Source organism: Dermacentor silvarum, chromosome 2 (assembly GCF_013339745.2).
Source record: "Dermacentor silvarum isolate Dsil-2018 chromosome 2, BIME_Dsil_1.4, whole genome shotgun sequence".
NCBI classification, from domain to species: domain Eukaryota; kingdom Metazoa; phylum Arthropoda; class Arachnida; order Ixodida; family Ixodidae; genus Dermacentor; species Dermacentor silvarum.
The window spans coordinates 224,270,533-224,285,299 of NC_051155.1; the positions used below are offsets into that span (position 1 = coordinate 224,270,533).

Consider the following 14,767-nt stretch of genomic DNA (forward strand, 5'->3'; position numbering starts at 1 on the left):
AAAGCTGGATTTAAATTTCATTTGTGGATAGTTCTGAAAACAAATGACTAATTAATGAATATGCTATTTAAGTTTCACCTCGAACAACGTTGCATTATTATTATTATTATTATATGAATGTACTCCCCACGGCCTAAAGGTGAACTAGTTCTAGATATGGAATGGTGTTTGGAAATTCTGTGGTTAAACTCTGCTCAGCTGTAGTTCAAGATAATAACGTAAATTTGCATGTAAAAAAGTTTTGTCTTCATTTATCAATGAATAAGGATAAGAAAGTAGGCATTAGTGGCATTGAGCTCGGGTGTTTTTAGCTCTAGAAAGGGGATTTGGCACACAGGAGCGATTCAATTAACTCGTAACACTGAATGCAGGAACAAGTGTGTCAGTTTTCACAATTTATTAAACAAAAGAAAGTAGACAGCCAAGCTCAAAATTCTGGTTCCGCTTGCTTCTAAATCTCAATTATTTCAAAAGCTGACTTCATTTCAATAAGTGCCATGCATGCCAAATGAATTTGTGTTTGTGCTGTCATCCACTTCAATAAGTATGCACAACGCTTCCTGCTACAACTAGCCCGAGTCCTTCACTAATGCTGCCTGCTATGTACTTCAAAGAATGCCCCTTTTGGGCCTATATTCACAAGAACATTCTGGCAATGATGGACAAATTATTAGCAATGGTGATCGGCCAATGGTAAACAGCACTTAAGAGACAAAGAGCTTTGCAATGTTGACCCTTGAAGTGTAGCCATCTAACCTCTTCTGTATGACTTGCAAACGCCAAGTGTGCTGATTTGAAGAAACAGTTTACTGTTTTCCTTGAGCGTCATAGTCAAAAGTTCAATTTGAGACATGTAAATAAAGAAATAGTCGACACAATAATAGCTCCTTGTAGATGTTTTACTGGAATTGAGAGGGGAACAACTTGCAAAAAAGAGGAAAGTAGTCAACCAATGGTGCTTGTGATCATTTATCTAATTCAAGCTTGCAAGCAGTTGAAATTTGTTCACTGCCCTATATTATACTCACTCTGTACTGACTTTTTTTTTTTTATTTGCAGTGGTCTTCAGACATTGCTTGAGCCAAATAGACAATTTTTACTGGTGGATTGGGCAACCACCATGCATCTGGATGCCTTCACACTTGCAAGAGGAATAAATGAAAAAGAGAAAGAAAGACAAAGACCACTGTGACACCAGAGGAGGATGACAGAAGCACATGTCACGTAACACTACTTTATAGTACCTGACAACATTAGATGTAGCCATGGCCACAGACAGTTATGTGACCCATGATACTCCTGCGTATGAAAACACGATGATGCAACGTCCTCCACCCTATAGTCAAGTCTGCAGTACAAATAAAACACCAGTGGAAGACCCCAAAAGATGCAGCCTCTTGAAAGCACTTTGTGCACTGTGTGATAGCGATGAGTAAAGAGCCTAGTGGGCAGGGCTCACACAGCCATTACACAGAAAGCCTATTCCCGTCATAATTATGCCTTGGTCACTTCCTGCTGCTCGAACTTTGGGTAGACAGAGCAAACGTGGTCCCAGGTGACCTTTCCACGTACGAGGTCATGCACCAAGGGAGCAAGGTCTTCAATCTGCATAATGAACCAAATGCAGATTAGTATACACCCGCGGCTCGGGTGTCACTGGCTGCCTAAAACGAGCCTACTTCCTAACTGCTATGCATATATAGATGCGAATATCATAGTGTGTGTTTTGCCTGATGCTATGTTTAGCTACAGCTTCTTGCTTGGGTTATTAGCAAAACTGCTACTACATTTTAACAGTTTAAACGATGGCAGCTAGGACAATTTCTACTTAGCTCTCATCCTGAATGCTTCCTAGTTATATCCCATTTAGAGAAGTATGACAACTGCTATTGTGGAACATGGCTTTGGTTTGGCTCTTGATACAAAGTGTTACCTCGACAAGAAACCACTAATCTACTTAGTGTTTCAGGATAAAGAATTATTTAAGAAAAGAAATAACTACAGAATACTAAACACTTTAGGCCACCTTGATTTGAAAAAAATTAAATAAAAAAATCATGACTACTGATATCAAGCCACAAATAAAGGTAAGCATAAAATGCCTCATTTCCAGCCACTGTCACTATCTTCTCTTATATCTAGTGATCCTACTTTTTCTTGTCACCATCAATGTCTTTCTAACAATGAATTAATTTAGCGACAAGTTATTACTGCCTTACAGTTCCCCTTTACTGTCTGAATTCTTCGTACACCGACATGCAACATGTATCTCATGAGCATTAGTGACCCTTTAAAGTGCATGATAGTGCAGATGAGCTGGTGGCATAGTTAGCAGAGTACTGGCTTTTTATTTTCCTTGCCATACTACTTAATGATGAGACGCATAAAGGATCTATCGTTTACTCAATTGGAGGCAGCATCTACTGTGTATTAGTTTGTCTGCACAAACTTTATCAGTGTTCTCAGATTCAGAATTTAAATACACCAAGTGGCCCATCAAGCTATATAGTGATCAATATATTGCTTGGCCAACTTACAGGGCACCGGACTTGCAGCATGGTGTCTCGTTCACGCAGGGTGGCTGTGTGTGGCTCCCGCAAAGTGTCAAAGTCCACTGTGATGCCATAAGGGACTGCAACTTCATCAGTGCGGGCATAGCGACGACCTATGGATCCACTGCTATCGTCAACCTTGTGGGCCACATCATGCTGCGTCAGTGCAGACGCTGCATGGAAGAATAGGAGCAACTCTTTAACTCTGTAATAAACAATCATATATCACAATGCTATGCCTATTAAGACATCTAAAGCGGACAAAGTTGATGTATTATACACAGCTCTCAAGTGTACCACTAATTTGTGAGCGGGACTTTCGCAAGACCCTCGCAAGCATTGCAACGATTCCACATAAACTGCAAATTCATGCATGTACTACCAAATTTATCCACTTCAGATGCCCACGAGATGCAGTTTACAGAACTGCAATATCTGTTTTTGGGGCAGGGCTAAGGATTTGTAAACTTTGGGCTTAAATGTTTTTTACACTTACAATTCTTCAGCAATTTTTGTAAAAAGTATCAGAACCACATTCAGTTTTCTACAGTCAATATAATATAGCTTTACTTCTTAAATGCAACACATTTCATTCAAATCAGTCCAGTGGTTGTCTCATGAAAGCATATCTCCATTTTACACATAGTATTTGAATAGGAAAATCACAGTTTGCTCAAAGCTAAAGCTCATAGAAATCATAGCCGTCATAGAAATAAAAGCACTGGTGCTTTTTTGTTGGCTTCGTTGTCTGTTGGCTTTATGTGGTTATGACTAATAAAATCGAGCCCCTCGGTTCCCATTCTTCTTTCGTGGTGCTTTTTCAGACTTATGAGCAAACAAGCACCTTCCCTGAAGTGTTATGACTGATGGACAGCACTTGGAATTCCAAAGATGCAAAGGTGCTATGAGGAATGTAGAGTGGAGATCCCAAAATAACCTGAGCCCCCTGGAAATCTGAATCAATCTGAACCCCCTGGAATCTGGAATCTGAACCCCCTGGAGTCCATCAAAATCTCAATACATGGGCATTTTTGCATACACCTTCATCAAAATGAGACCACTGTGTCCAGGAATCAAACCTGTGGCCTTTTGCTCAGCAGCTGAATGTCCCCACACAGTGACAAGTGGCGCTCCACAATATGAGCAGAATAAAATAGAATAGAAAACTTACAGATCTGCTGTACAAACTTGGTAAAGTCTGGATTGTTACTCAGTGGCAGTACGGAACACTTGAGTGGTGCAACCGCAGCAGGCAGGGAGAAGTACTACAAGGCAATACGAATGAAGCTATCACAAAGTGCACTTGCAATGGCATAATTAACAGTCGTAATTAAGCAACCCCTAAACCTAGGCACAGCCCCTGCTTTGAGGATGGTAGAGCTCAAATAAAAAGACGATGAATAAAGATATGTCCCAACGTTCTATGTGCCTTACATAATGAACAGCCCTCCCCATAATGTTTATCACGAAGAATAAATATCGAAAATGAAACAAAAAGCACTTCAGGTCCTATGGAGTGTGTGTTACAGTCAACTTCCTGACTGGACCAACGAAACTGATTGAATTATCTGGCGGGTCGAATAAAAACAAAAGACAGAAATAACACTGAAACACGGCATTGATTCACTTAGCAGTATTTGCCTTTAAATTTAGCTTCGACACAATAGAGCCATGTGGTAAGGTGAATCATACAAAGCCGGAAAAAGTGCTACCGTTACGGGACATAGCATGCATTCCTTAAGTCGCCCACGCACATGCGTCGTTTCCGGTCACAGAACGAGCACTGAGATGTCTGATATGTTTGCTGGCAGGCCTTCAGAGCTTTACACAGACTGCAGCTCTTTTGTTGGCACTTAACGTCCCCTCGACATTGAGTTTTTGTTATCTTACTGCCACACTTTTTGCTAGCTTTCCCAAAACACAGATGGTTTTCCTCTGCTTCTCGGTGCACGGTGCGTGTAATTTAGGAACGCGTACTAGGCCCCATTATCGGTCTCATACACAAGACATGCACGACGGGCGAAATGAGGACTCAAATCGCCACAGTAACGTCAGAAATAGCTCTGAATAGCTGCCATTATGCTTATTAGGCGTCTAGGTGCTCGCATTGGGAACAGAGACGGTGCGTACGCGCACTATGTCCCATGACAGTGGCCTTGGTATGCTTCACCGCAATAAATAGCATGGCTCTATTGTGGCGAAGCTGACCAATCAATTTCGAATGATCCTGCGAAAGCCAATTTTGAGATCGAAATAGGGGCACTTTGGGCTCATAGAAATGTATGGGCGCTGGCGGGGACTTCGGTAGGGATCAAATTATCAAAAAAATTGAATTGCCCAGAGTCGAATTGGCAGGTCTACTGTATACATGCAAGCAGTCTGTGAACAAGTTATGGCATTGGCAATTAAAGTGAAGCTGCAAAAACATTTCGCTAAATGCTACTTCTGTGTTTGTCATTCAAGAAGTCTAGGCAAATGCCACAAAACTGAGCAAGTTTCAGGCACATATAACTAATTTTCATAGCTACACTCAAATGAACATCGACTGCAAATGTGTGCTGCAACAATGCACAATAAAGCATGTAAACTGCTTCACTCACGTCCTTATTAACAACATTCTCCTTCTAAATGTGGCAGATGTTATAATACAACTAACAAAAAATTATGGTGAGGCATTAAAAAAGAAAATAAAAGAAAAGCCTCAAATACAACTAACAGGTAAAATTATCCAGAAGAGCTCTTTGGAGGCACAATTACAATTTGAGTCTCAGACACAGGCAGCAATACGGCATGCTACCTTCAGCTGCTGCTAACACTGACCGATAGGAAATTTGAAAAACCCTTTGCAAACAAACGGAAATTAGCAAGTTGCCCATTCTACTGACAAGACAGTGTCATAGGTCAACTCACCGTCCTTTGCTCATCTCCTTCGCGGACTCTGAAACTGTGCTCAAAGACAGCATACATGATTCTCCCAATACCAAACGATGGCTCAATCACACCAGGTACCAATTCGTCCACTGCAAAAGAGAAAAAGACGTGCTCACACCAAGACATTGCAACTTCCTAAAGTTCAGACACTTCCATACCTAACACATAAAGTAGCATACATATATATATATTCTTTTCCAAAGCATATTCACACATATTCTGAAGGGAGACTAAGGAGTTTGGACAGATGAAGTATTCTTTCAAAATGACATTTTTGCAGTAATAGGCTGATTATCAGAAGAGAAAATGAAGCTGGAAGTTTCCTTTTTTTGAATTTCCATCAATATCCCAACACTGGTATGTCATGTGACATCACAGATTTCAAAGTATTTCCCCTATTTGGTTCATTGTGCCGCAGAAAAAGTTCTCACATTTTGCCAAGTTCATTCTTCAGTTATTTTTGTATATAATGCAGTCCATCTTTACTGAAAAGAAATGAACTAGGCGTGAGCAGCTCCATCAAAATTCATGATGTCAAGGCAAGCCGGTGCGCATCTTGAAAGTGGAGTCGCTTCCAGTCTTTCATTTTTTGGTTCTTTTCCAGCTTATCAAGCCTCCTTTAATGGTAAGATGGCTTTTTAGTATTGTAGAAGGGCACTCTACTAATACGTACAGCTCAAATTATTTTTCTCTCTAGTGTCCCTTAAAGGTTTGCTCTGATGTGTGCCTCGGTGTTCCAAATTCACGATAGATGTGAGCTATTATTATGCTCCCCCACTTAATTTATCTTTGCTAAATGTGCAAACAACCTCAAGTGCCTTGTGTATGTCTGAAGAAATTGAGACTGGCCCTCAACTGCCACTATTCACTACAGAACACCCAATATTCACTCAATTTTATAAACAACCTTCTTTTGTAGAAAAAGGAAGAATGACATAATATTGGCACGCATGCCAGTACTGTATGAAGCCAAGACTGCACCACCAATGGCCATGGTCACTGGTTTTACAATATGGTGGATAACTGTCTTCCATTGAATTCCCGCTTACAACTATTTGCAAATAGTGACCAACCAGCTTTGCATTTGCCACATGTAGTGCAACATCGAGGAGGCCCAAGGTTATTTTTTTTTCTTTTTTTTTTTTTCCTTCTGCGTTGTTGTGTTTTGACTTTGTCAATCCAAGAAGGCTGGCGTGGCTATAACTTGAGCATACTGAGCCATCATGAAAGCTGTGGATAATGTAGAAGTCAGATTCATTATAACACCAGACTTAATAGACTTTTTTCATTGGTGCCACCATATTGTGTAGGCAGTGGCGCCATCTATGGGAAGTTGGCATGCTGGCTTGGGGAGAGCGCTCCGTGTTGTATGCCAAGCATACGCTTGGCGGCCAATTGTGACAGCAGCTCGTGCGGCTGTCTATTTAGTGTGACGTAGCGTCTCCTAAGTGGGAAATGGTTCTGTGAGACGTACTGAAGTGATTTAAGTCTGCATTGCCAGAGTTTCTGCTGGCGTTGAGGTGGATGGAGCACCCTGTGCAATGTGCTCGCACGTGTTTGAGCCTACAATCAGCCTTGGAGATCAGTTGTGTATTTCTGCAAATTATTTTTATGAATGTGACCTTCCTGCAGTATTGTCACTGTAAATCTAAGCTGTGGTTTAGCAGCAATGAGTACTCGTACTAGTTAGGAAACATCAGACGATCCTAACAACATGGGTACTGTTCTGCTGCGGAATAAGTTAGGCTGCTTACTTTGGCAAGAGTTCCAATTGTTACCTGTAGATACAGTGTGCGATTACTGCGTTTGTTGGTCAACGTTTCCGCACACGACTAAAACAGTTTGGTTACTAATGACAGATAAAATGCAATTTGAATCACACTTGTCGAGTGGTCGAGCAGCAGAGTGGCTGAAGACTGCGTGAGCTTCCGAAACAGTGGTAGATGCTGGGTTACAGATCTGGTTGTGCTTTATAGCACATGGCCCAAGCTTGCGGTATGACGATGTGAGGTGTTATTGCGACGTTAGCCAATCTGTTCTTTGTTTTGAAAAAAGAGGACGAAAAGTGATTTCTTTCTTTGTTCGGTTTTGCTTGTCTCGTGCTCTATGACGCATTAGACTGTTTGACGGAAATTTCATCCTCACAAATAGTTGTTAGATTCCCCTTTGGATCTTGCTGTTTTACAGGGCCAAAAGGCAAGACGGAAAAACAAACGTTATCTGTATCATGCTGGTTTACCAGCTGCAGTGATGACTGTGTTGAGCAACGCCGTCCACGCCATGCAGGAGGCTAACTAGACATAGCACAGTGAATTCAGGTCTACTAGACTTGAAATGCATGAGAACAATGTTGGTGGCTGACGCAAATATTATATACCGATGGCACTTAGATGTGTTTTGGGGTTGCATTATAGTTGGCTGTACATGAGCACCCTTATGTTTTAGTTTTTACGCCAAGCGGTCAGATAGTGAGAAGGTTTTCCCATTCACGCTGGCAATTTACAAACGCCGCTGCTCTTTGTTGAATAAAAACTGATACAGCCAAAATAGTTGACAACACTCGCAAACGAGCACACGCGTCGCAAGTTGGCACAGTCCAAAGATATTTTCGCATACATGTAGCTACTGCTGCATCGGAAGGTTACACAGTGATTCTTCAACGACCTCGAATGAACTGACATCACATAAATTTGACAGAACGAGCTAAAACATCTCCAAATCGTTCCGCAGCACGTGACGGCTTGCGCAAGCCAGCTGGTGGGCAACCCCGGAATACGATGCCACGATGTCGCCAGAGAGAAACATGACGCTCACTTCGCACTGCCTGCAGCAGGTAACAGTGGTGCATTTGGGTTATTGCCTATTAAAAGTGTGCAGTGCGCTTCCAATGGCACTACATCACATGTACTGTGAGACAGATAGGGGAAGATGCTTATTACAATGGGTTGGCGGCAATAGCTGTGAATGGTGACATGCGACGACCCAACCCGCTAGGAGCTTTGCTGGTACTGGAATAAGAAACCAAGTGTGTGCGGAATTTTCACGTGACACAGGCGGCTGAGTACTGCAGGGAAGCTGCAGTTGGAGGCACCTGCTGTTCTCTACAGCGTGTGCCTCGCACATTTTCGTGTTACCATGAGATCTAGTGGCCCGAAAATGTATTATACGACCACAGTTTGGTGATATACTGAATGTTGGTGCCGATGATTGTGTCTACCAGGAACGTATGAACCGGCATAAAAGAAGCATAACTGTATTGAGTTATTTGTTGTGTTCTCGATTGCGAATGTTGGCACAGGGAAATCGTATGAAACAGGACCGTATCAAATAGGTTCTACTGTATTACTTTTGGCACAATGAGCCATGTATGGCGCAAAGAATGGCACAGCAGTTTCACCCCTGGTGTTAAGCTCAAAGCATTCCTTACTTTTTTATTTCTGGCCATGAAAATTGTAGGCAAGTTGCAACTAAAGATGCACTAGAATTGGCAGCAATAACTGTGAATGGTGACAGACTCCCGTTGATACGGTAGCTTCTTTCAGTCTTACAAGTGATGCCAGCTTTCATAGCACACTTTCACATGTCCTTCATAGTAAAATTGCTAGTTTTAGCTGAAGCAAGAAAGCTGAAAACGGGTTGTACGTTCAGCACCAGAACGTACCCGCATTATTTACAACTCAGCCCCGGGATAAAGTCACTAGCAAGTACCATGAGTCCCCACATATTCTAAACTTTATCATGCATGAACAGCTTGATGAACCAAGCGAGTACATCTCAAGGGAAAGAAGTGACCATAACTTATATAAGGTAGCCAGCAATGCACGCACCATGCACGGTCTTCTGGTAACGCTTCACTTGAACCATGTCCTTTGTGACCGTTGCCTTTGAGTCACCCACTGCCACTTCAGACTCCCTGCATGGCAAGCCAACAACCATCACAACAATGTTCTCAAGTAACATGAGGGCTTTGCAGTAAACATGAGTGGCTAACGAGGTATGTCTAGGCTGGAGCCCTGACAAAACATGTCCCCTTGTCAAAATGTAGGTTCAAGCCTACGAGCCCCATGTAATTACAGGATAATACAAAACAAAAGCCATGTTGATAAAGCAATTAAGTGAATCAGGAATGAATGAGTATTCTGCATTGGTTGTTGCTGCCTTTATCATTTTCATCATCATCATCATCATAGTTTAACCCGTTGATTACTTCAAGTTTCCATCTTCCTCTGAATCTCTGTCTTATAAGGACTTTGACAAGCACATAGAAGCACTTAGCAAGCACATAGCATTGAAAAGTGCCACGTTACAGATTTAGAACAGGTTATGGAAAAATTGATTATTTAGTATTAAAAACTGTTATGGGCTTTGATGAATGGCTGACTTTTTTAAATCTTTAAACAAAGCCTTTACAATACAACAAAATCGGGCATCATGTATGTAGCACTGCAATCAACTGTATGCCGAGCGAATTTGAGCAAGGGGCCCCCACAACATGCAAAGTGAAGAGTTAAATGAGATTTAACATTTTAAACCAACCCTGCAGCTTTGAGAGATGCTGTAGTGGAGAGCCCAAGGTTAATTTTAGCCACCCGGGGTTGCTTAACATGCAGCTTAATCTAACTATTACCGAGTGTCTTGTCTTTTAATTGTGCTAATTGTATGTATAAAGTTAAGGTGGAAGGTGGAATATTCCCCGTCCTCGCTACAGAGCTCCGAAGCAGCCGCACCGTCGTCTTCTCAGCCATGGCTTCCGATGGAAATACCCCGCACCTCCACCACAATGTTACGCGAAGGGCAAGTCAATTAAACGAGAAACTATTTACAGATTATATTTACAGCAGTGGTTGCAGTGTTGACCTGTTGGATTCACAGCGCAAGCCCAATTCGTTCTTCCTCCTCTTTGCTAGAGTCATGGCGCCCGCGCGCCTTGTTTGAACGACCAAATACAGCACGCTTGTAGCAATATAATGCCAAATAAAAAAGCCTTAATGACCAATGTTTCAAGTATGATTTCGCCAGTGTTCACAGAGAGCTTAGACCAACCACATATTGTGATTTCAGCATGATAGTATCTGTCCTGCCACTGCCTCTACTTCCTCCCCCACTCAAACGGTTAACTGCACTAATATGTATCAAGAACGGACAGCCCCAAAATAGAGGCCACCAAGGTTTAGTTGAGCACAGTGTATCCAGGTGTCACCAGAAGTCACCACTGCTGTTCCCGACCTACTATCCTGGTATTCCACTAAAACAGTAATGCTAACTAGTACACAGATTAGGTAAGCATCCCCAATACCTGAAAATTAAAACTACCACAGTGCACATAGCGCCAGAAGACAACACATGCTAAGGTCTGCAAACTGCAATAATCATCTGATGCTCACCCTTTCTCATTCAGATCCTTCTCCAGAAGGTCAACCTGCTCGGGTGCAAGTGCTGCTATAGCATCCGAAACTGGCTTGGCTTCCTTCTTGAACTGCTTGCCGACGGCTGCCTTGTTAGGAAGGGCTTCCACCACGTCTACTGTCTTGTGCTGACACCACATTGTAAATCAAGGAAAACCATAAAGTGCAAGGAGATTCGTACTTTGACCTCACTGTTGTAACTTGGCAAACAGAAATGTTGCAGGAAGAAAGGCTTCTTTCTGGCTGCGAGGAACACAATGCCACCCGTATTTTTACGCACACTTATTGTCTCCAGAATACATCCTGAATTAAAATCCGAAGCTAAGTTGTCCTCGTGAGTCAATTTTACTGATCGTTTTGATCACCTCAACCATCATCATCAGCCTATATTTATGTCCACTGCAGGACGAAGGCCTCTCCCTGCGATCTCTAATACCTTCAAAATATTTGAAAGACTGTGTGAATGCAGAGCCTTAAAAAGCTGCACAAAAGCTGCACCTTACTCCAGTGAGAGGACACAAAGTAGCCTACAAAAGAGTGATATTGTAATGACAGTTAAACCTCGACATAACGAAGTCAGTAAATTCAGTAATTTGCTTCGCTATATCAAAATTTCGTTATATACTGAAATTCGATCTTTTAAGCAAATAAGTACAGTCGTCAACGAATATTTCTTGCACGGAAGCGGCCGCAAAATTTTGCAAATGGATCTCTCTCTTTCGTAAACAGCATGACGCCACGAGTCACATGCAAAGCAAAGTGCAAGACGCATCGCTGCATGTTAAAGAAACTTGACGAGCCCTCGAATGATCGGAGCGGTTGCCATACATATAGACTGGAACCATTTTACTTATGTTCCACTCATTGGTAAACGAACTGTTAGTAATGAAGCCAACGAGAGCAGCAATGTCGGCTTGTTAGTGCAGAGCTGGTAGGCAAAACATTTCTCCCGCTCCATGGCTACCATGACATCTACTGCAGGTAAATTGTCTGAGTATGTGAGTTCTCTGCCAGAAGCTGCCTGTCAGCGGTACGTCGAGAAGTTGTTCGCCTGCGGCGAGTGGTGCCCTGATGATTTCCTGATAGACAGCTGGAAAAGTGAGACAGACTGTTGGTCGAACATGCGATTCGGCGGCATATATGTTTATCTCGTGAACACGCCTGGATCATACACTCCAGGAGCAATGAAATAGTGCTGCTTCGCTTAAGGTATACAGCTTTTGCATGGACAGACATGTGCAGACATTTGATTGAGCTCAATGCGAATTCAGGGAGCAGACAATTGCTATCTACGATTACGATCCAGAAGCTTGATCATGATTGAATGAATCTGGATCAAGCAAAATTGCGGTCATGCCCCCTGTAGCAGCACTCTATCCAGATCTGGCTCGGCTGCGATTGAAAGTGCCTGTGTGTCACAGCGGCATGAAGCTATGCGGAATTAGCTTTAAGTTCTTATTCGCTACAGCAGCAAATTACTGCTCATGTATTTCAGACTAATCTAACACAATATGCTAATTAGAGAGCTGTCTATATGTCATGTGCTGTTTTCATCGTGTAAGTGTGAATGTGATCGCATTTGTCCCGGCAGTTGCCTCCCGAGTTAGTGCTCTAAATTATAATATCATTCAGCATGAAAGCAGCAGGACACTGCCAAGGCAGCAATCACTTAGTTCGATTTTTTTAGAAAAATGCAAGTGAGCTCTGCAGATGCTGTCGGCATCTGACAGCTGCCATTTGTCACGGTGCAAGTGCCAGCACCCACACGCGATACATGGAGCTGTGAAGCACGAGTCAATGTGTGTGTGTGGTGCCTCTGGTTCACCAAACACTCCCGCATGTATTGGAAGATCACACGACGGACTCGTCGTGATGTAGGCCGGGAAAGGTCTATTATTGGGCAATTAGAAAAAGCAAACTTGAATGAAAATGAAAAAAAAAAAATTATAATTTTGTGGAATGTGAGAGTCACCGACAAAAGATACGGTTTCATGCTGTGTCGACAATATCTCCACAACTACGGTACACGGTGAAGCCAGCCATGCTTTCATGTCCACTCCACCTCCGCGGCTGATAGTGTTGCCCACAGTGGGACAACACTATCTCCAACCCCCGCTCCCTCCAACCCCGCCCCGCCCCCATACCTCTCACCCTCACACGCACTTGATCGCTTTATTGAGAACTTTATTTTGATTATGTTGATTTGATACCAGGCACATGTGATAATCATATTTTCATGAAGGAAGAACATGTCTACAACCCTAAAGGGAAGCTACATTGCATCAAAGTTAGAAAATAAAAAGCTATGAACTGGTTGATGCTTTAATTGAAGAGCATGGGTACGTGAAATGGGCCTTGGAGCCTGAAGGCCCTGTCTTCTCACTCAATGTGCATAAAGCTTTCCATCATTGCACATTAACAGGACACCAAAGCTAAAAAGATAAGACACAGTTGTCAATGCACAAAATGACATTCAAATCAGAGAGCCTAAGCTAAAGAACACAAAACCATGAAGAAATATCTACATATCCTAAGGAGCTAAAAATATGTTTGTGAGTGAATCTTCTTGTGATGGAGACAGCTGCTGCTTGAGAAAAATGCAATTATATTTTACTTCAAAAGCATTTTGGTCATATGAAACTTGCTGTAAGGGTGCAGTGTAAGCTGTGCATTATAAGGATTTTGCTGTTTCAGACATCACACTACATATTAAACACAGCCGTGCTACCAAGAGAACGTAAAAGGATATTGGCTGTGGCAGTGGTTTTTCGGCCACGAGACGCACACCTGTGGCCTTGGTGTGTTGGCTCAAGTCATAGCAGGAACGGTCTGCACAGCCCACACACTCGACCCAGCCCTGAGCAGAAAGGCATAAAAAAGATAATACGTGTGTAGCAAAATGCAAGAAAAGACAGTTGACACCTTAATTGTACATGCTCGCACAGGCACATTATGTCAAAGAATGTAGTCTAGAACAGGACACAAAATTCTATGGTTCAGCAAGGTTTAAAGTTCCACAGCAAAATTTTCAACTCATGTTTTTCTTCTGACTGAATTTTCATGTACGAGTTTACGCAATTTATTGAATATTATTTAAAAGCACTCAAGAGGAATATTAAGTTGTATTTTTAAATTACGGTTCGTCAATAGTAAAATAGCTAGGAAAGACGTAAAAATGAGCCAGAAATGACTGTAAAATGAAAAAGAAGCCCTAAGGTTCTCAGACCAGCTAGCTGTGACATCATAAATTAAGAGCCAGCTAACTGGGATCTACTTAATTGTTTAGCAGTGAGGAAGGACTAGGCTACGTTCTAAATTGCCTAGCAAGCTTCCAGGGCTTCACCCGCACTAAAGCAAACCAAATACGAGAAAATCCTATGGAATCCATGATGTCCCATACAGTACAGAAAAATAATTAAACAAAATTTTTAAAGTTGTAGCTCAGTCTGAAGTTTTGTGATGGTCAAGGCTACAGAAGTGCGTCACGTTCACCTTTGCACATCTCGATGCATGTCATGCATCGTCGCGATGAAGTGTTGTGCACATGTGGCTGCTGATTCCAGCAGTTTGGGCTGTGTTATGCAAATTCGACTCTGTGCTTTCTGCCAGCACGTAAGCCTAAACTATTCCATTCAGTGAGTGCACAGACGAACTTGGTAGGGATGCTTGCTGTATTTGTTGACTGGTCACCTGCAGACTCGAATGCTGCATCTACAACCCCTCAGTCTAGCCTGCGTGCGCGAGCTCAGGGCTGGTCATCGATGATCCATTCATATTGTTACGTGCGGAGACAAAGGAACTAATACGATGCATAAGAGCAGTGCAGCCAGAGACCAAATTGAAAAACAGCTTGTGCCGAGCCCCGATGCCCGTGTTTGT

The 14,767-nt window shown here is 42.4% G+C and overlaps 1 protein-coding gene across 1 annotated transcript in view; it reads right to left on the reverse strand.

Moving 5' to 3' along the window:
- Nucleotides 1–382: 382 nt before the first annotated feature.
- LOC119442749 (glycine--tRNA ligase) overlaps nucleotides 383–14,767 on the reverse strand; it is a 35,557-nt gene continuing 21,172 nt past the window's right edge. The window contains exons 11-17 of the mRNA XM_049662362.1: nucleotides 13,637–13,745; nucleotides 10,868–11,012; nucleotides 9,311–9,396; nucleotides 5,463–5,572; nucleotides 3,724–3,817; nucleotides 2,538–2,725; nucleotides 383–1,605 (exon numbers count right to left, since the gene is read on the reverse strand). Of these exons, the coding sequence (XP_049518319.1) occupies nucleotides 1,495–1,605; nucleotides 2,538–2,725; nucleotides 3,724–3,817; nucleotides 5,463–5,572; nucleotides 9,311–9,396; nucleotides 10,868–11,012; nucleotides 13,637–13,745 (843 nt within the window). The 3' untranslated portion in view covers nucleotides 383–1,494. The remainder of the gene's footprint in view (nucleotides 1,606–2,537; nucleotides 2,726–3,723; nucleotides 3,818–5,462; nucleotides 5,573–9,310; nucleotides 9,397–10,867; nucleotides 11,013–13,636; nucleotides 13,746–14,767) is intronic.